The sequence below is a fragment of the Engraulis encrasicolus genome, chromosome 8 (genome assembly GCF_034702125.1).
Source record: "Engraulis encrasicolus isolate BLACKSEA-1 chromosome 8, IST_EnEncr_1.0, whole genome shotgun sequence".
In the NCBI taxonomy this organism is placed as follows: domain Eukaryota; kingdom Metazoa; phylum Chordata; class Actinopteri; order Clupeiformes; family Engraulidae; genus Engraulis; species Engraulis encrasicolus.
Genome location: NC_085864.1, coordinates 25486098 through 25508792, shown reverse-complemented (window position 1 = coordinate 25508792; position 22695 = coordinate 25486098). Strand labels below are relative to the sequence as shown.

The 22695-nt window shown below is 43.1% G+C and overlaps 1 protein-coding gene across 1 annotated transcript in view; it reads right to left on the bottom strand.

The window, feature by feature from the left end:
* The window catches only part of kcnab1a (potassium voltage-gated channel subfamily A regulatory beta subunit 1a), a 157162-nt gene extending 136665 nt beyond the window's left edge, over positions 1-20497 (bottom strand). Inside the window, exons 1-2 of the mRNA XM_063205314.1 lie at positions 20373-20497; positions 17915-18033 (exon numbers count right to left, since the gene is read on the bottom strand). Coding sequence (XP_063061384.1) covers positions 17915-18000 — 86 coding nt within the window. The 5' untranslated portion in view covers positions 18001-18033; positions 20373-20497. The remainder of the gene's footprint in view (positions 1-17914; positions 18034-20372) is intronic.
* Positions 20498-22695: the final 2198 nt, after the last annotated feature.

Genomic DNA, 22695 nt, shown 5'->3' with positions numbered 1-22695 from the left:
AAGCAAGGTACACAAAAAAGAAAGACCAGTAAATCCAGACTGCCCCCATTATCTGATGCACTAGATTAATTATTAATATCGCATGTTCGTGGAGTTTGAAAATTATTTCTGATCTTACAAGGAAACTTTTACATGCCAATTTCATCATGTAGTTGTATTGTTCAAGCTCCCCTTGACTTGTCATCCAAGATCCTGGTCAGCTAACCGAGGGCATCGTTTTTTTATGTAGCAGTAGTACTGTTAACCCGGCTACTGTGACTGTATCTGCTCATTGTGTGTTTTTAAATTAAATGGCAATTTGGTGATGCTCCCTTAGCCCTGTCTCAACTGGGTTGTGATTGGGCAATTAGGAGCCACACCTGTATAAAACCAGGTGGTTGAGCACATGCTTTTGCTTTGTGGAGAGGAACAGACAAGGCCGCGGCTCTGCCGCTCCAATCCTCGTTGCAGTGTCCCGGAGGCCTCCCCTCCGTGGCTCTGCTCAAAATCCTCGGCTATGCCTTGGATAATGTTCTTGCCAGTGGCTGCTCGCTCTGGCTGCCATTTGCCAACTGCTTAGCAGTTCAGCTTCATCCTCTTCTCTCCGATGCACTTGCTGCTTCTTACCTTGGTGAGTTTTTGCAAAACTTGCTTGCGATGTGCACTGAATACTTCAGTTGGGCAGTGTGGTGACCTTTTCATTGGCTTGCAGAATGCATCAGCAGACGGTTTGGCAAGTGAAGTCTCTCTGTGGAAGTGGGTGCCTCTCGTGACTGTGTGTGGCAGCGACCCGGTCGGCTCTCACCTCATATTCCTCCTGAAAATTGTGGTCAAATGTTGCAGCCAAGTAATTGTGCATTTTCATTCCTATTAGGGCCCGTGTGACATCCAATTGAAGGAAGTTGCCGTTTTGTCCTCCTGTCCATGCACAGTGACTGTTGCTCACATGCTAAAGACTGTTGCGCTACTTGAATGTTGGGGTGCATACCGCTCACTCAGTGCTTGCTGCACTACCCCACTGAATGTGTTCTGGCTCCTGCGTGGCAACCTGCCCAGCTAATTGGGGCATTCCTTGAAACTCCCCTGTGCTGGTAATTTGCCTTTTGTGTGTTTTTGTGTTTTTGGTTTGCTGTGACTTTTTTCTGTTTGCAGAGGATTTCATTTCTCAGTTTGGTTTGCAGTCTTTCGTTAATTTCATCATTTTTCTACAGTACAGTTTTGGTTTGTTTTAAGGATCCTCTACTTGGGCACACCAATCCCAGGAAGTGTGTGTGTGCATGCATGTGCGTGCGCATGCGTGCGTGCGCATACGTGTGTGTGCGTGTGCGCGCGTGTGCGTGCTTGCGTACGTGCGTGTGTGTGCTTATGCTTATGCTTATGGCGAGTATTTTAAGATTATTGTGTATGTGAACGAAAAGGAAAGAAAAGACTTTATACTCGTTTGATACAGAACCCTTGTCGCTCTCGCTCCATACCCTCTGACCTGTGTTTGTCATGAATCAAATTTGGGTTGAAAAAATTGCTTAAAATAGTATGCTTCACCTGTACTGTTACATTTACATTGGGTTCGAACCGTCTCCAAATATCCTCCTAAAAGTTATGCAACATCAGCATACCCCTTACAGTGTCTCAAACACCATGTAAACCAACCATGCCCCCAGTTGGCTGGCCAGGATCTTGGAAAGGTCTGAACTAAATCATGACGCACCTTTGGCTACTGGCAAGTCAAGGGTATAGTACAATTGCATGTTGGAATTGTCTGTAATTACTCTTTAACACTTCGTCAAGTGTTCAAACTGGGAAGAAATAGAGTTTGCCAACCACTGCCTATAAAAGATTTCACTGTAGTTCACGGATGTACTAGGCCCGCCTCAGCTTCAATGGCTTGTGTCCCATTCAAAATGTTTTCAGACAAATTATTTCTTTTAACACAGTAACACATGGCCCCTGTTATTAATTATCTGTTCACAAAATGGCAATGACCAAATCGTAGTGTATTACCCAAGGCCCTGTGCACTCTCCCAACATCTGTCATAGTGGTCTAGTGCTACGTACTTTTTTTCAGTAACTATTACCACGTTCCACTGGTGGAACAGCGCACACTAAGGGCCTTCACATTTACATCTAAATTTGCCAATAGCACTGAGTGATCAGAGGCTATAATATCGTTTAACACTAGAAATCAACATTGAGCCGCTAATGAGGCTTCCTCCCTCTCTGGTGCAAAGTCAACAAAAGTGTCACATCAATGCTAATTCCATGCAAAGCAAATTCCAAAACTCGGGTTGGCCAGACATAGCAATGAAGGCAATATAGTACTTGGCAATCAAATTACATCTCAATGAAGAAAAAAAAAACCCTGAGTCACCCCTTGATCATGCAGATGGGATGAGCAGTATGATCAAAGATCAGGCGTGTAGGTTACTGTGTCCTTCTGCATCAGAGTGACGGGAGTGAATGATCCTTGACGTGCACTTGCTGTAACCATATCACAGACTCTCTTGATTTTGGCAGGCTTGGCCAGAGCTGGACTGGGGGAGAAATAGGGCTCGGGCACTTTTGGCTTTAAGGGACCCCTCATAATTTGCGGGCACAGAACTGATTCACCAGTGGACCCCGCACCCTCGTGGGCCCCTATTTTCAGAAATGTAAAAATATATACTGTATATATGTTTTTTACATCTCTGAAAATAGGGGCCCACAAGTGTGCAGGGCCCACCGGGAAATGCCCGCTATGTCAGATGGCCAGTCCAGCCCTGAGCTTGGCTACTCAAAGGGAAGAGGAGGAGGAAGATAGACGGCCTGCTGAATTTTTCAGTTAAATGTTCCAGCACTGCACTGCACTGCCTCTGGCATTACCTGCCTCTGAACTTCAATTAATCCTATCTCCGTCCGTCCCTACCCCTCCTCCCTGTTCTTTTTGAAATGTTACACACACAGTGAATTGATATGAAGAGAGTGGGAATGGTTTTACAATAGGTTTTACAAGGTCAATAGATGCAAGGAATCTGCTGATGAGAGGAAAAGAGAGACAGAGAGAAAAGAAGAAGAAGAAGTAAAGAAAGAAAATTCTGTGAAGTCATGCACACTTGAACCTCTTTAATATTTAGGCTACATAATGGCTAAGCTCTATATAGTGAACCAGACCTCAGGGAATCTGTAACCCAAAAGCCAACAGGGGGTACAAAGGGGTCAGTTGTCCTGGGCCCATGGAGAGAGGGGACCCAGAATCGGTTGTCCTATTAAATTGCACAAATGTCTTGACTAGGGGCCCCGCCCTTTCAGATGATTTTGTTCCGGTTCGGTGAAGGCTGTCAGTAACCCTGCATGCAACCACTTGAACTAAAACGCCTTGAGCTAGAAAACCAATGCAGAGCAACCAACGAAGAGCAAATTGCAGCATATTAGCACCAAAACCACAGCTGCAATTAGGAAGTGAGAGTGACAAGTTGAGTGGCGTATGTGTGTCAGACTTTGACTCTAATGGCGAATTATGCTGAAATAAGAGGGAAGTTTGGCATCTCAAACTTGCTCCTTTTCAGGGAGGTCTGTATAGTGCCAGGGTGGCAAAGAGCCATCTGCACACTTTAAAGGTCCAATGAAGCCAAGGGCTATGGCAATGCAAGCCACGTCTACAGTAAACAAGACAGGAGGGGAACAATGATTCATTTTCTGCCCTGTAAACATTTAACACAACACAACCATGTTTCAGGGCGGTGAGACATGCCTGATTTTCTTTCCAGGGCCATTTTAACACCATCACATCACTGCCGGTTTCTTGGATTGAGCGGTGAAATGTAAGAGGGTAGCACCTTACAATGGACGTTGAGCTGAACTTCAGCCATATCTACGGTTCTACAAATAACTGATTAAAAACACAGCAATAAAATTCTGCCAACATATGACCCCACTGGACAATATAATTAAAACACCTTGCGAGATGGGAACAGAAGGAAATAAAAACTAACACCACTTCCAACATGCCAACTAAATAAATAAACCAAAGTAGGCTACAACATACCTCATACTGGAACAAACACAAGGAAATAATAAGCTACAAATGTAGGCCTACTTGCCGCTTAACAGAAAATAAAATGTTAAAAAACCCAATAATAACAACGAAAGCAATCACAAGACAAGGGCTCCGGGATCATCATTTGGCAAGAGAAAGACAACTATGTGAGTTTTAAGGAATATTGATGCCAAAATGAATAGAAGCTAAAAGGAAAGTCCACATATTCCCATAAAATATAAAAAAAACTTGATACATACATATATTTCATTCAGTATGTTGGTATGTCTATTGATTCATCATGTGCACCTCATTTCTCATGTTTGCTGTGCATGAAATAAATAGAACTGAGAGAGAGAACGAGAGAAAAAATGTGTGTGTGTGAGAGAGAGAGAGAGAGAGAGAGAGAGAGAGAGAGAGAGAGAGAGAGAGAGAGAGAGGATGCAGTTTACTTTACTGTTCCTGTGCTCAAAGATAAGCGAAAGCAGACACACTCTCTCCAACTTTAAAGATTAAATACGACTCCCTATTTTCATAAATCAATGTGACTTCCTAAGATAAACTGATGGATAAAGTACAAAGTCTCCTGAAGTTCACATCAATGTAAGACGATGAGAAGATTTTTAAAGTCATCATAGAGGGCATGTGACGAACGGATAGAAAAATGGTAAATGGTAAAGGGACTGCATTTATAGCGCCTTTCCACTCCTTCAAGCACTCAAAGCGCTTTACACTTTATGCCTCACATTCACCCATTCACGCACCAGTGGCAGTGGCTGCCACACAGGGTACCACCCTGCCACCAGGAGCAACTTTGGGTAAAGTATCTTGCCCAAGGACCCATCGATCAGGTCAGGCAGAGCGGGGCTCGAATCTGCAGGCCTCTGGTTGCCAAACGGCTCCTCTACCACCTGAGCCACCACCGCCCCGGTAAAGGCAAAGAAAGAGATAGTACGTACAATACAAGATGAATCTGAATGGCTGAATGTTTGTAGACTGCAGTGGTTGCAACAGCACAGGTAGGGGGAGCTGTAAAAAGTGTTTAATTTTACCCATACCAGGCAACCTCTAGGGGCCTGCATTCAATCTGTGAGCTCCGATTTCACACGGCTAATCTCTTAAATCGCCTGAAAATGACAAAGCACTTACAGCTCCAAGCGAAAACAAACAAAAGCAAAGGAGGAAGTTGCAGGGCAAGGAATTGTGAATAGGACCCTTTGGTCTCCGAGGTGAAGACACCCAATCTCCCCCACTAAATGAGCTTGCCCTAATGGTGTGTGTCTGGGTCCTGGCAGTTGGCCCACTCAATCCTCCATTTGTTTATGTTGCCAGGGAGATTGGGGAAATGTCAAAACACACCCTTATGGAGTTGGACAGATGCCATGACACTCGACACTAATGGGAGAGGTTAGCTTAGCATCGCATCGCCATGTCCACCGGGAGGGAGGATTATATTTACTCCAAGACAAACACACACACTCACAACAACACAGAAGACGACAACAACAGCCTCGGCAAACGCAATGCATACATAATGCCATGGTAATTTGAAAATGCCATCAGATCAATGTATAGGATGTCATGCAATACAAACTGTATTAAGATATCATTCTCTTCACCTGCCTTATCGTACATGAATGCATGCCTTGAATGGTCAGACATCTATAAGCCAGCCACTGGTTCACCCGATGACCTCTCTAGATGAGAGAGAAAATCAGAGGTTATCTGAGGTAATTTCAGAATGGAATGGACTCTTTACAAGACCAGATTTCAGAGACAATAGAGTCCTGAAAGCAGATAGCTCACCTCAGCCAACAAACCTGATCACAGTTGGCATAACTCTCATGACAAAGACAGTTTTACGATCTTCTGCAGTAACGATGCAGGCTATGTCACACAATGCTGTCTATTTCACCTCTAGTGCCACCCAACATAACAAAGACCATCAATCTGTCATTGCATTGCCCTCCTGTAGGCCTATTCTTCCACACCCACATCTCCTCTCTTCCACACCCACATCCTCTCCTCTGCTCTTCTCTACTATCTATATATCTGAATACGATCTGTATTCTTGTTTGTAAGGATTCCTATTCATCCAGCTCATCTTTGTCAAAGGAGTTCTGTTGATGGGCAATGGGACTTTTCAGAGCTTTTTATTTGGAGAAAGCTACAACACTGTTGTGTACTCTCTTCTCTTTTCTTCTCCACTCCTCTTCTCAACTCCCCTCAACTTTTATCATCTCTTTTACTCTAAACTCATCTCCTCTCCTCTCCTCTCTCAATTTTTATCATGTCCTCTCTTTTCTTCTCCTCTCCTCTGCTCTCCTCTCCACTCCTCTCCACTCCACTCCTCTCCTCTCTCAACATTCAGCATCTCCTCTATTTTCTTCTCATCTACTCTCCTCCTCTCCACTCCTCTCCTCTCCTCTCCTTTCCTCTCTTCTACTCCCCTCTCCTCTCTCAATATTTATCATCTCCTCTCTTTTCTTCTCCTCTTCCCACCTCCCCTCTCCTCCCCTCTCCTCCTCTCCTCTCCTCTCCTCTCCTCTCCTCTCCTCTCCTCTCCTCTCCTCTCCTCTCCTCATCTCTCCTCTCCTCTCCTCTCCTCTCCTCTCCTCCACTCCTCACCTGTAGGGCATCCCGGTCTGCTGGGAGACGGTGTCCTCCCTGGCCAGGCCGTAGAGCTTGAGGTACCAGTTGGTCTCGATCTCCCGCACCATGGCGGCCTTGCGGGCGCGCTGCAGGGCGTCCAGCTGCTGGATGCTCTTGCGGTGGTTGTGGGAGTTGTCCTGCGAGTTGCGGTGGGCACGCAGGCCGCTGGTCGAGGCCACCGAGTGCTTGCGGGGCGGCGCCGGGTGACCTCCGGCCCCACTCCGGCTGGCCGCCAACATGGTCGCAGCGCAGCGGAGATGTCCTCCTTTAACGCTCTTCTTCTTCTTCTTCTTCTTTTTCTTCTTCAAACGGGTATGACCATCTCCATCATTTGTCTCACTCTGACTGTCTCTCAAATCAGTTTGATTCAATTCAATCCAGTTCAGTCAGTTCAGCTCAGCTCAGCTCAGCTCAGCTCAATTCAATTCAATTCAATTCAATTCAATTCAATTCAATTCAATTCAATTCAATTCAATTCAATTCAATTCAATTAATTTCAATTCAATTCAATTCAATTCTCTCTCCCTCTGACTACTGGGGATTGTGGGGCTGTAGACACACAATCCCACACACACGCAGGAGCTCTTTACACAGATCTCCCCCGGCTTTGAAATCTGGCCACAAATCCTCTTCACTCTCTTTTGTCTTTTTTTTCTTGTCTTGTCCTCCACTTCCCCACTTGTTCTTCACCTCTCTTGTCTCCTCCACTTTGAGGCTCTCTTATAACCTTCCCCTTGTCCACTGGAGCTGAAACCAGATCCTCCAGCAGCAGCAGCACTCCTCTGCCTATCTCTGTTGGCCCTGGCGGTGGTGCTCTAGTCTATGGGCAGGGCCTAGATGGGCAGGAGGATAGAGGCTATATGCTGGCTACTGGGCTGCTGGTGGTTGCTGGTTGTTCCTGCTTCCCTCCTCCTTTTTCAGAGGCTGACACCCTGCAGAGGGTGCTCTGGCTTGGGGATTATCTTACCCCTAGGAGGTGCCTGGCTGCAGGTGCACCCAGCGTGAGTCAGAGCGAGAGATCCATGAGCCTCCTGAAGAGCATAGGGAGCATACGGAGTACAGTAGCCTTGATTGGGTTTGTGGATCCATGTGATGAATGCAATGGATAGGTTATGCTGTATAAACACAAATGCTTAAAGAGCTCTTTTTGAAAATGCTATACATATCCGTATTCAAAATGGTGTCGTTTTTATTGTGCATCTCGTTTAATATGTCAGTAAAAATCACACGCACAACAGACCTAGTTCATACTGCCCCAATGCTACCTTAAAATAAAAAATGTAAAACATGAAATTTGGTTTGGAATGGCTTTTATAACATGTTGAGGAAAAACTTCTTTATTTTTCAAGTGAATATGAGAACAAACTATGTGCATTAATGTACATCTGCCTATGGCCAACTTAACGTAGCTATAATGGGTGGTGTAACTTTGTGGAGTATCCCCTGTCTCAGCTGACTTGAGATGTTTACTTAGAGTGAAATACCTTGGACTCCTTAACATGTTAAGCTTTTAATAACACCACTTAGAGAGTGTTGTGTGTAGAGAGAAAGTCCACAGATGCCCAGCGACACATACACATGTGCACTTTCACTCATACACACAAACACATATGCACGCAAAGTGTCTTGCACGTACACACACACACACACACACACACACACACAGAGAGAGAGAGAGAGAGAGAGAGAGAGAGAGAGAGAGAGAGAGAGAGAGAGAGAGAGAGAGAGAGAGAGAGAGAGAGAGAGAGGGAGAGAGAGAGAAGGCACGCAAACAAGCATATCCTTGCAAATACACACACGATACCATGCCCCCATACTCACACATATGTATGCCAACACTTGCACACACACGAATGCACACACGCATATACATATGTGCACACACAGACAGGGGCGGATTAAGAAATTAAGAGACCCTGGGCCAGACATTGTCTTGGCCCACCCACCCACACTAATTGGATATGCTCTACAATATGTTCCAAATTATTATGCAAATTACATTTTCACTGATTTCCCTGTTTTAAAAAAATCAATATCCTGTATTTGTAAGTTTTTGAATTAACCTTCCAAAGATAGCAGTATTTAAAATAAATAAATAGATCAAAATAAATTTACTTGCACAGTTCAAGTTGCATTACTAGCAGAATCAGAGCACACACAGGTTTGTGCAGATGAAGGCACAGATTCTGGTAACAGCTAATTTATAATGCCACGTCTTATGGGGTTAAGAAAGGTTTCTGTCGGATAAATACATCAGAATAAGAGAGCATGCTAAAATACCATTACGAAGCAGCAAACAGGTGAAAAAGGTAACATTTCAAGCTGCTTCATCTCTTGAGTCCCACAAACATGTAGCTACGCAGCTACGCATAAACCCTCTATTCAGCCATCTTTAACCAATGATTACAAGCAGTCTTGTTAACTATTGAGTGCCCTTGCAGCCCTGAATGCTGGACGATCTGTATGACAATATACAGCTCCAGGCCACTTTATTAGAATAGCATGAAAAAGTTGATTTATTTCCATAATTCCATCAATAATGTTAAACTGTCATGGATTGTAGATGCATGGGCCATGCATCTACAATCCATGACAGTTTAACATTATTGATGGAATTATGGAAATAAATCAACTTTTTCATGCTATTCTAATAAAGTGGCCTGGAGCTGTACAGCATATTGTTTGTCATGATAGAAAAGTGTCTATCACGCCCTTCCTCCTTGCAGTGTTTCCCAACCACTGTGCCGCGGCACATTAGTGTGCCGTGAGAGATCGTCAGGTGTGCCGTGGAAAATTCTTGGGGATTTTTTTTTTTTTTCAATGCGAATTGCATTGATGTATCTTCAGTAGCCCTAACAAAAAACATCCATCAGCTGCTAGTCAAAACAATCCTCCTGACGTGACTGATAGTTAACTTTGCTAGCGCTGTTTCTTCACAACGTAGTTTGTTGGTCCGCGTGCTTTCTAGTCGAGTGTGAAGATGCCGAAACCCTTCATGCCAGACTATCCAACTGCTGGTAAGCATAATTAGCCCGGTTTTAGGGAAAGGGGAAAGCGATAACCTCCTGTTACCTCGCGGGGAAACTTGCACCTTTGTCACAAACACCCCAGGCACAATTTCCAATCAGTTTTTAATTATAATATGACCGTAATATCTTGCATTTGAAAACATGAGATTTCCGCTTTGAGTTCATGGAACGCTGTCAAACTGTTCGACTTCTTCTGACCGACCTCGTCCTTTTGCAGTGCTGTGATTGTGGTCAAACAGCATTTTAGGGCGGGCCTTAGCCAAAGGTGAAAGACGCATAGTTTCACATTAAGATTAAGTGAGTAAAATATACAGAGATTGATATTTGTACATATGAATCTTCAGTGAAATATTTCCCAAATGTTGCTACTGTCAGAATAAGAATTATTTTCTGTATTCCTGCTAATAGAATGCTTTTGGACAGAATAAAAAAATGTAAATTGTAGGCCTACTTTGACGTGTATAGCTTCTTTAAGAAGTGAACATTAAGTACACTTTTTATTTGAAAGAGGAAATATAAAATATGACTAAAAAATACAGTTTTGTGCTTATTTGATTGCTATTCAAGACTTTGTAGCCGCCTATATTAACGATATAGTCATTCTTATCAGAGAATAATTTGTTTTCATTATTTCATCATTTTTGGTTGGTGGTGTGCCGCGAGATTTTTTCAAGGGAAAAATTGTGCCTTGGCACAAAAAAGGTTGGGAAACACTGCTCTATCGAATCTATCATGGTAAATTAATTGTATCCATTATTACAGCTAATGTGACGGAGGTCATCTTGCACCTGTTCACCCCCCTCGGGGATCGAACGTGCGACCTCGTCAACTACAACGGTTCGGCAATGGGAGACACAGTACGATACCGCTGGGCCAAGAGACTAGTCTCTCGGCCCAACGGCACAAGACTGTATGAGGCTATCGGAGGGAGGTTTACCAACGTTCCACGCCAACTCTGTGCTAGTTAGCCTCCGTTACACTCTCCCCCTTAAAGGGACACTGTGCAGGAAATGGTCAAAAAAGGTACTGCAACCATGCTGCTCATTGAAACTGTGTCACCTATTGCCAAATTTGACCTTTTCATGATAGTTTACTAAGTAATAAACTAATATTTTCTAGTATGGCCCAAGTACAGTCATTTTTGCAGCTAAAAATGACTATTTCTGGAAATTCAAAATGGCGGACCATGGAGAAGATCCCCCTTTTCATGTATGAAAAGTGCAATTTTTCCAGTCATAATGAATACTTTAAATTTGATGCTGGTGGTAAGTATTCATGAAAAAGGTAACATTAGTGAATGGGCAGCATAGATTCTGGAAATAAACAACTAAAAATCTCACACAGTGTCCCTTTAAACCTCACTCCCATCCGGGTCACGGCACCACTGTGACGGAGGTCATCTTGCACCTGTTCACCCCCCTCGGGGATCGAACGTGCGACCTCGTCAACTACAACGGTTCGGCAATGGGAGACACAGTACGATACCGCTGGGCCAAGAGACTAGTCTCTCGGCCCAACGGCACGAGACTGTATGAGGCTATCGGAGGGAGGTTTACCAACGTTCCACGCCAACTCTGTGCTAGTTAGCCTCCGTTACACTAATACACAATTTAACATAATTTATAGGGCTGTCAAACAATGATTTTTAAAATCCTGATTAATCTCGGAAATAACATAGTTATTCGTGATAAACCATTACTTTTATTCCATGTTTAATTTTTGTATTATATTGCATTTAAAGAAAGTTTAACCCATATGCTGGATGCTGCATAGCGCAATGAATAAGGTTTAAGGTTTAAGCATCTTAGCTATTAAATACAATTTACTTCACGTTTTTATGTGCTTCACTTTAGGTGTAAATGGGACATGCGCTCGCCCTAGTTTAGGTGTAAATGGGCTAGGGCTAGCGTGTAAATGGGACATATGCTAGACCTAGGTGTAAATGGGACATGCGGTACGCTACGCCCAGCGTAGGTGTAAATGGAGCATACACCCTTGGTATGTTGTTTTATTCAATATAGGTTGATTTCTGATATGTATTTTAGGTACAGTTAGATAGAGCTCATGAAGACCTTATTTGCAAAGATGGTTTTGAAGTGCAGTTTGAGTGGCTGCCACGGGGCCAAGTCGGCCTGGCCCCTTGGGACCTCTGGCCCCACTTCTGTGGTAAGCATATACACACACAAACACGCACGCACGCACACACGCACACATGAAGGGGGGAAACTGGGCCCAGGGAGATAAGGGGCCCAGAATTGGGACCTGATTACATTGGACGTATTGGGTAGGGGGCCCTTTCAGATTACTTTGTCCAGGGCCCAGCAAAAGCTGTCAGCGGCCCTGGCACTACATGTACATGTATATAGTATACAATTTTTCCTATGCTTACATGATTCAGTCAGTGCACAACACGTGTGTTCCTTGGAGCCAAGGAAGTTTGGCATAACTGGACATCATTAAGCATTGGCATCCTATCAGCCAAATGCAACTGATTACATTATACACAGCTGTAAGTGCTGGCATGGGAATAATTATGGTAGCCTCTTACTGCAGCAGGGGTTGCCGGCGACCCTATTCACTTGCTGAAAATGATTAGCTACATCATAACAACATTGCTATGACATTACAGAGGGCCATAGTGCTGAGCTAAGGGGTTAATGTGTGGTGGGTGCTCCAGAAATGACCTTGATGACTGGCCCTATACTGTGCCGTGACAGGCAAGAAGCTATACTGTACCTTTTATCAGACAGGGAAGCTAACTGGGTCTCAGAGATTTAACTTTGCTGTTGTGAACTTTCCCCAGCCTGGAATTGAGTACATCTATGTTGTCTAATTGCACAACAGAAGTTTGTAAATGGTTTTCCTTTGTCACTGCCCACAAACACAATGCACACACAATGCTCGTACACACAAACACACAAACACTTTTACTTAAAAGTCACTACAGTTCACAAACTGTAAATCAATATCAGTACTTCATGTAACTCCCGGTCAAGTTCAGTTTGCCTTTACAGTTAATTCAGTTGAAAAGGTGGGAGGCCACTGTCAGTGTAATAGCACTGTGGAAGAAAGAAGTTAGATGGGGGGAAAAGGAGAGGGGAAAAAAGGACGTGCAAGCTTCTAAATGTAGGTACTCACGTACACACTTTCGTGTCTGTACAAGTGTGTGAGTGTGTGGATGTGCATAGCCTACTGCATTACAAGAACATAAGAGGTTCCAGGAGACAAAATTATCAGTGTTTTAAGATACACTATATTTCATCCTAGTTCACCTGAGTTACACCTTCCTATCATTCTCTTGAACAAGGCAATGAATCTGCTCTCTGATGAGATGAAAAAGTCACATCAATTTTGAATACCTGCACATCGTTTAGTCCAATTGCTACCGTACTTAAATAATCAATGATTCCAAATCCCCTTTTGTGCTACCTCAGCCTGGGTGAGGCCAGGGCTGGACTGGGGGAGAAATAGGACCCGGGCATTTTTGGCTTAAAGAGGCCCCTCATAATTATTGACGCATAACTGACTCACAGGTTGGCCCTGCACCCTCATGGGCCCCTATTTTCAGATTTTTTTTTTAAAACATTTCTGAAAACAGAGGCCCATGAGGGTGCAGGGCCCATCGGGAAATGCACGCTATGCCAGATGGCCAGTCCAGCCCAGGGTGAGGCCAACTTCTAAAATCCCAGGGTGACAGTAAGTAAGTGTGTTAAATTATTGAGCCGTGTAATGACTACCTGATCTTGGCGATGTGGGTGCAGCCTCTGTAATGCATATGGGAGAGCTTTATGCCATGGGCACAGTAGGGCAGCAGGGCATTATGTGATGGAAAGAGTTGGAGCGGAATAGAGGAGTAGAGGAGCGGAGAGGGGGGGGGGGGGGAGAGGCAGACTTGCTGACGATGCCTCCCCAGAAATTGACCGCCCTTGCTGGGGCATGGTGGAGAGACCTCACCCCCTGGCCCTGTGGCCCTGCATGGCCCTGCCTTGGCTGACTCCCTCCATGGAGGTCACACCCCAGTGACACGCAACCACATGGTCTGTCATTCTAGTCCCCACCAGGAGGCCGGGAGTGCGTTTTAATATGCGACCTTGCCTCCTCCACTTGCCTCCTCCACTTGCTTCTCGTCATGATGACATCACTGACAACAGCATTATATTTCAATATCTTGCAAAAGCTCAATTGTAAAGTCTTTTTCTCATTTGCAATTGGGATGGTGAATGAAAAACAGTCCCTCAAAAGTTGTTGTGGCGAGGCTGACAGCTGGGAAACTTGATCATTTTCTCCACGGAGGAGGGGCCAGGAGGCGGGACGAGGAGACAAGCACAAGTGGAGGAGGCAAGGTCACATATTGGGATGCACCCCGGGTCACTGTCAGACCCACAGAATCATGCGATACATACAACAGACAGGACCCAGACGGCAAGAGAGGGGCTCCTGGCGGGGTTCGTGCAGACACATATTGGTCACTCATTGGTCAATGGCTGTGGTCCTGACACGGCCCATGTCTGGCCCAGGATCATTAGCCATGATGGACATCCATTAACCTGGTTGTGGCTTGGAGTCGGCGGGAGGCTACGCTGCCCAGACAGTGGTTAAGCGGTGATGGAATCCTCTTTCATAATATCACTGCCGTGGCCTTCTCCTGGCTGTCCCCACAACCTCCATGCAGGACTTCCGACAGAGGGGGACAAAGGGGTATGTTGTCCCGGGCCCAGGGAGATAGGGGGGGCAGAATTGGATACTAGAGGTGCTCCGATTGCTCGGCTGCCGATCATGACCGGCCGATAATGGCCAAAAATAGCCTGATCGGTGATCGGAAAAACATGCCGATCAAAAAACCGATCGAGAGATATCAAATTCCTCACGCAACCATTTGCCTTTACACCTGGCGCTGCATGTAGGCGCTGGCTCTGCACAGCTGCAACTGCACCAAAAGAAGGCATCTTTGCTTGTCTATAACTTTTCGCCATTCCCCCCTTCATTTCCACCATTCATAACCATATCTGCATCAACAATGATCTGATTTTCCGATCCATGCGCCGTTTACCTGACAATGTAATTTGCGATTGAGTACTCGCCAGTGAGCCATGTTACGTTATAACCTGTGTAGTTGCCTTGGTCAGCACGCGACAACTTCACGTTGTCAGCACAAACATGTCAATTATTGTTTTCAAAGTTGAAATTGGCAGTCAGTCGATTAGTTTGATAGTCGCTGAAACACCAAACGGCGACAGATGTGGTTAAAACTTGAGAGAGAGATTCAGAACGTAGTGGTGGAGCACTGCAACTGTGGACGGTGACAGAGAGGGGAGGGGCTCTCCTCACGAGGCTGCTCATTTAAAGCGACAGGTTGTTTTTTTCTCGTATGTGGAAGACTATTTGATGTAATGTTTCAGTTTCAATTCAATCTTAAATAGTTAAGCTATTCTATGCAATAACTTATACATTGATTAATACTGTAGACTGTATTACCAACACTAGTCTGAAAGATAATAGTAATAATAATAATAATAATAATAATAATTATTATTATTATTATTATTATAATAATAATAGCCTAATAATATACATGTGTAAATTAAGATTGATTGGTTTATGGGCAGAAATGGTATTCAATAAGGATAATTAATAGGCTATTAAAAAAATAGGAAATCATTTTTGTGATCGGCAATGATCGGTAATCGGCAGATAAAGATTTTTGGTGATCGGTATCGGTGATCGGACCCAAAAAATGGTGATCGGAGCACCTCTATTGGATACCCATTACATTGCATATATTGGGTAGGGGGCCCTTTCAGATTACTTTGTCCTGGGCCCAGGGGAAAGCTATCAGCGGCCCTGCTTCCATGTCTGTCAATCAACCAAAAAGGACTCAGCCTCAACCCAGCCTTGCCCTCCACTGCTCTGGATTTCTTTTAAACGGGCACTGCCTTGGAGCCATTGAATAAGGCAATTGAATCAAAACATCAAAACTAATAAAATTAGTGACCAAGTAAATGTCAGACATTGACCCACTAATAGCTGATTTGGTTCTAACACAAATTGCTGATAGAATTGACATTCTTATTAGAGCGTCTTGTCTATAGTTCATATCTTTTTCCGATATTCAGTGTATACAACATAAAGCTAAAGGCCGGCGTAAGAAACTTGGACTCATTCCAAATCCATTGGTGAAGGCAAACAATAAAGAGTTTGGTCATAAAGAAGCAGAAGCATTACATTTTATGAACCCTCCTCGTGAGACCAGGGAAAATAGATGTCAGTTTCTGCACTCAGCCCAATAAGAGTGATAAACAATGCTGTCTCTCCCCCAAAAACAAAAACATATGGAAACCTTTATATAAATGCAATATGTACATTCACAGAGGCCAGCAAAATGCAAAGACTTACTGTATATTTGAAGGGGAAAAGGGCCTAAAGGAAAGTGCATGGTTTCTCTTTCCAATTTGCCTCCACAACAATGAGAAATCCATCATAGGATAATCTATTTCTCAAAATGGTGCTGATATTTGGTGAAACGGTCCCTTGTCTCTGGAACGAATCGTTGCCCCTTTTTAATATCTCCCAGCATGACAACAGCTAGCGGAGATTTCTCAGTGCAGTGCAGTCTAATACGGAAGCATGCATGCAGGCTTTAAACAATATTATAAATCACACATGTGGGTGTGCAATTACAGCTACTTGGGGCAAAGACAGATGACTTGCAATTGCAGCAAACACCGGAGTAATTGGTCTGTTGCCTTTATTTCTCATGTGCACAATAAAGGCACAAAAATTACAACTAGTCCTCAGTGAATGTTGTACAATGGGTGATCAGAAAGAAAGAAAGAAAGAAAGAAAGAAAGAATGAAAGAAAATACAAGAAAAGAAAGGAAAAGAAAAGAAAACAAAGGAAAAGAAAAAGAAAAAGAAAGGAAAGAAAAGAAGGAGCGTAACAGTGTTGGAATTGTGATTACAAATGTTCTGCATAACCAGAGGGACAGTTCTCTAAATGTTTGCGTTTGGTTTGTTTCTAATCTCAGCTTTAAAGAACCAAAGGCTTGCAGCCGGCCATTCTTTGTATATCTTGTTTATTTCAGAAAGCCGTTAGAAAGCAAGGTGCCATCCCTCACCAGTGAACTGTGCTAGCCAGTGTGGTGTAGCCAGCCTGTGGATGGGGTTACCAAGCTGGGCATGGAAAGCACCTCATGTTAACATGATTCCCTCCATCTGACTTAGCCCACAATATCCCGTTCGCAAACACACTCCTACTATTACGCCAGCTATTGTTTAAACAACGGCCGGCAGAGTGGCTGAGAGGAACAGCATTCCATATCAATGGATCTACTTCTTCATTTCAGTCTGATTCTATATCTCATAGAGAAATGTGAAATGTAAAGATATGTTTCACCTCAATATGCCCTAATGTCATGGACGTACAGGGCACACATTTTCATCAGTTGTTCCAGTAACATACCGGTAGGTGTTATGAACTTAGCCTGCATCTCTACGATACAATCTCATGTTTTCTAAATTTTTCTACATATTTCATATAGCATGGACATTATAACATTATGTGGAACATAATGAAAATGAAATTAATCTGAATCTTTCAAAAGCAGAATTACTCCACTGTACACTTTGATGCTCAATGATATTCGCTACAGATCAAGGCAGCCTTGTCACAGGATGAAGAAAGCAAAAGCAGGTATCCCATTACAAAACCACACTGACATGCCGTAGTTCACACACCCAAATGGGTAATTCTAGTTTGCGCCATGCAATAAACCACCAAAAAATGATTACAAGCGTGCCGAGCCTTTTCTGTGACAGCACAAACAATAGATTTTACATTTCATCTCTATCGTATACCCTCTCTGGCACAATCTTCCAAATACAGACCAAACAGTCATCAAAGCTCCTGCAACCACAGCTGTTTAGAAATATAGTGATACATGTACAGTATCTTATTGTTTTTCCTGTTCCCTGGAACATCGTTGAGGTACCGTTTTTGCATTTTACTATTGTGTACTATGCACTTGTGTACTGTGGAGTGTTGATTCACAATGACAATGGGAGTTTCCCTGGTGGGCTTTTGCTTCCTGTAACAGAATGTCAGTACATGTATTATTATGTAGGCTACTTGGACTTGTGTACCACATGTTTAGGGTCATGTACAGCACAGCGTAAGTACATGAAAGAAACGATTAAATAAAGAATTATTTTTTTTCTTGCTGAAGCATGAGCCGTGCAGTCCCACCTGTACAGCATTTTGCATTGCTGTTCAGCATGTCTGGCGTTTCCATCACAGAGTCCTGCCATGTCCAAGGCCATTCCATTAGGCATCCTACCGGGTATAACTGCTGCAGACTCAGCTCCCTGAAATAAACCAAACACGCTTGTAATGAACACACACACAGTTTATGGAGCAGCTGGCGGCCCACTCACTGATATGTGTAATTAAATTCATAATTCAGTTGCCAGACACCACTTGAATGCACATGCATAATAATAATAATGGAGAAATAATGAATTGAAATATTGTGGCATGTAAAAATGGCCTTAGAGCCTGTGGAGGAAGTAAGAGTGTTTATCAGTCAAATTACCCCGGTCCTCCTCCTATGTTTCTGGTCCTTTGTGAGCTGGGAGCATGATTACATTTATCTTTAAGAAAAAATGACCTCCCTCTGAATAAGTAACTGGCCTACCAAAAGATGTGTGACGTTCAGTTTTCCTGTCCTGTCACATTATATCAACAAAGCCACACATTTCACACATTCAGTGGCTCATTTAAACACCCTACATTTCCACATCATGTCTGTGACAGTTGAAATAATAAAATATATGTCTCATTTCGAATCGAAGGAAAGTAGCAGCACAATAGTACAATAACTAGATACTGTATTATCAGCAATCAAAAGCATTTCCTTACATGGGGCATCTTACGTTAACATATCCTACAAATGAAAATGAGAACATTAAGCATAAATTCAAAATAACAGTTCAGTTCACAAGATAGTTTCGGCAAGGCTGGCACTTTAAACTAAGTAAATAGCATGGATTTTCTTCGAGCAGCTCAAACAATCATCAACACATTTGCCATTTTCAAACTCAGGTGGTTTCTGAAATGGTGTGTTTTAACTTTCCTATTCTTTACACAATCAGATAAATGCAGTTAAGCTACTCTCATCATGTTTTTATAAAACATCACACACGCATTCGCTGTTTTTTTTTTAAATCTCTATTGATGAGGCAAATAATTCAAACATCCTCCAGTGAAGCTGACACAGCACTCGCATGTTTGCTTCTCGAGCTCCTTCTCTTCAGTGCAAGAGAGCGGCGCTGATCTGAAAGGATCGCACAGACAGCACCCCTTTTTAGCCTGTCTTTGTTCATGTCGTTTAATGTGTCACTCCCCCTTTCCTTCCACCTGACCAGTTTGCCACACCCAACATTTCAGAGTGGAATCTGAGACAAATATGCTCTGCTTGGGGAGTTCAGAGGTGCCTTCTGTCAACTACACACTTTCGAATAAGTCCTTATTATTTTGAGGATTCTAATCACTGACTTTATATTTCTTGACAAGCATGTTGTGCTTTCAATTCACACCCGTCATTGATTCCTCTGTCTATGTTTTCAGCTGATTGCTATCCAGTTTATTCCTCTGGTGTGCATGTGTCCTATCCCTACAGTTTATGATAATAATTATTCCCTGACATATAATGTACACCCCCTGATGAATTAAACTAGTGCAGTATTTGGTAACGCTTTATATTAACGTCTGCTTATAAAGACTTAATAATCAATTAACTAATGATGAACAAAACATTAACAAATGGCTTTATTATTAGCTACATTTTGTTCATACTTTATAAAATATCTAAGTGATATGTTCACGATTTCACAAATCTTTGAACAGAGTTTTATTAGTAATTCACAAACAATTTGTAAATGTTTGATAAATATAAAATATTAACATAACATTTACAAACATTCACAAGTCATTCACAAACATTTTTTAATGCTTTCTTCATCATTTGTGATATTGACAAGTGCTATTAATGCTTTATAAGAAGACATTAACATAAAGTGTTACCCAGTATTTGGCCGGACACAACAAGTAGAACTACACAAATACGCAACAGGGAAAAACAGTTTGGCTTAAACTAGGCTTTATAATGGGAACTGGCACAACTGTGCTTGTGTTGTCGAGGACTTCTGTTGCCATCAAAGCCCCATTAATCATCATTTAAGACATTTGCCAAGGCGATGACACAAAGTGGAGCTCGCTGACAGATAGGGCACGCTTATATTAACGGCCAAGATAGCCAAGCCCCCCACCCCCCACCCCCCTCCCGGATCCCAAACACAGCAATAGATGAAGCACACTGTATTTATAGCACTGATACAGTTACTACATGCCACCATAGGTCTCACACACAAAGGAAACAACGTTGAACTTTCGCCACTGCACTGAACTTTGCACTTTGTTGTCGTCTGTTGAGTAGAACAAACTTAATGTCTTTATGCCTGATCAAAATGGTAAGCAAGATTCAGATAGATACAAATTTGACAGTTTCTCAGCTACTGGCTACTACTAGTTTGGCGTTAAAACTAAAAGTTGGAGCTCTTACTGTTGGGTCAGGGGACCTCCGGGGGCCTAAAGACATCCACACACCTCCACCATTCTTGGAAAATTCTCAGCTCTCTGTCCTTACCGTCAAATGTACTCCTCCTCCTCCTCCTCCTCTTGTTCTTTTACTCGTGGGTTCTCTCTGTCTGTCTGGGTTCTTCCTCCACTCCACAACTCACTCCAACCTCCAGGGCAGGGTGATCTTGAATTTGTTTACACTGCAAGCCACCACACACACACACACACACACACACACACACACACACACACACACACACACACACACACACACACGCACGGACACACACACACACACACACACACGCACACACACGCACACACACACGCTCGTGGACAGTACACGCTCACACGTACAAAAAAAGGTCCTCCTCAGGCACGCCGGGGCCATCCCTCGCTTGCCGAAGAGTGTTGTTACACGTCCAATTATAGAACAATATCATCACGCCGGAAGGCATCTGAGGAGGTGCCAGGACTCGGGGGTTCAGGGGCTCAGGCGCAGACGGACGCTCCCCCTGACATGCAGACTTGACTTCTCCTGCTGCAGTACACAAGAAACCGCTTTAGTATACAAGAACATAGTATACAAGACATTTCTAGTAGGCCTATGGTTGGTAACACTTTATTTTAATGGTTCACTATTAAAGTGGATCTACCAAATTAGGTTGTAATAACCAGTGTAACAATATTTAATACCATTTATAATTTTAGAAGTATTTGTGAGTCTTAGGGCATGACTCAGGGCTCAGGCACAGTCGGACGCTCCCCCATGCAGCCTTGACTTCTCCCGCTGCAGTACATAAGAAAGCCTACAACTACTGTAACATAGTATAAAAGACGTTTCAAGCAGGCCTGGGTTTATAATTTTACAAGTATTTGTGGGTGTCTCACATGACTTAGGGCTCAGACGCAGACGAACCCTCCCCCATGCTGCCTTGACTTCGTGCTGCCTCCACAGTAGCCTACACAAGAAAGTCTAAACTGCTTTAAGATAGTAATATACAAGAAATTTCAAGTAGGACTGGGTTTATAATTGTACAAGTATTTGTGGGTATGCAAGACATTTCAAGTAGGCCTGGGTTTATAATTTTACAAGTATTTGCGGGTATACAAGAAATTTCAAGTAGGCCTGGGTTTATAATTTTACAAGAATTTGTGGGTATACAGGAAATTTCAAGTAGGCCTGGGTATATAATTTAACAAGTATTTGTGGGTCTCTCACATGACTTAGGGCTCAGGCGCAGACGAACCCTCCCCCATGCAGCCTTGACTTCTCCTGCTGCAGTACACAAGAAAAGCCTACAACTACTTTAAACACAGTATTAGTGTACAAGCCGTTTCAAGTTGGTTTATAATTTTACACGTATTTGTGTGTCTCTCACAGGGCTCAGTGCTGAGGCTTCTCCTGCTACTGTTGTAGACAAGAAATGTACAACTATCACACAGTATTGCTCTACAAGAATGACGTTTCAAGAACAGTTTTTACTTTTTTATTGTTTGTGTCTTACAGGGCTCAGGCAAAGACATATACTTCCCCATGCTACCTTGACTTCTCCTGCCTTGACTTACAACTGCAAATGTTCAAGGATCCATGCACAGCTTCTGGTGCTGGTAAATGTGAGTGTTCAATAATTCAAAAGAATGAAGTTTACTGCCACGGTAAAACTTCTTTCTTTTGAATTAGAAAACTTGAAACTGCTTTAACACTGTATCACTGTACAAAAAAGAAGCTTCAAGTATGGTTGATATTTTTTCTATATTTGTGTGTGTTTCTTACAGGGTGAAGAGCTCAGACATCTCCTCCATTCTGCTTTGACCTCTCCTGCTGTTGTCATAGACTGGAAGCTTACAATTTGAAAGAAAGTTTAAAAGAAGTTTCAGACACACACTAAACTTCGCTGTGTTCTAGGGCTGCTCGATTATGAGAAAATAGCAATATCATGATTATTTCACTCAATGTTGATATCACAATATTTTCATACAATATTTCATAAGACAAATCATTGTGCTAAACAATTCACAATCTTCCCTCTCTTCAGCAGTGTGAGTGGAGGGCCACAGAGAAACACACAATGGTGTTCTGCATGAGTGTTGGGTAGCAAGTCTTCTCTGTACTCGCAATGGCTCAAGTGTGTGTGTGTGTGTGTGTGTGTGTGGCGGGGGGGGTATTGCACTTAGTGTAACCTACCTTTTGGTAGTATAAAATTACAGCAATATTATTTCAAATCGACACTTTGAAATTCGATATTTTTTGACAGCAATATATCACCATATAAATGTGATATATTGCACAGCCCGCCCCACTGTGTTCATTAAACACTTAAAGAGTAAAAACAACTATATGAGTGTTAAATTTGACGCTTGAGTGTTGAATTAACAATGCGAAATCT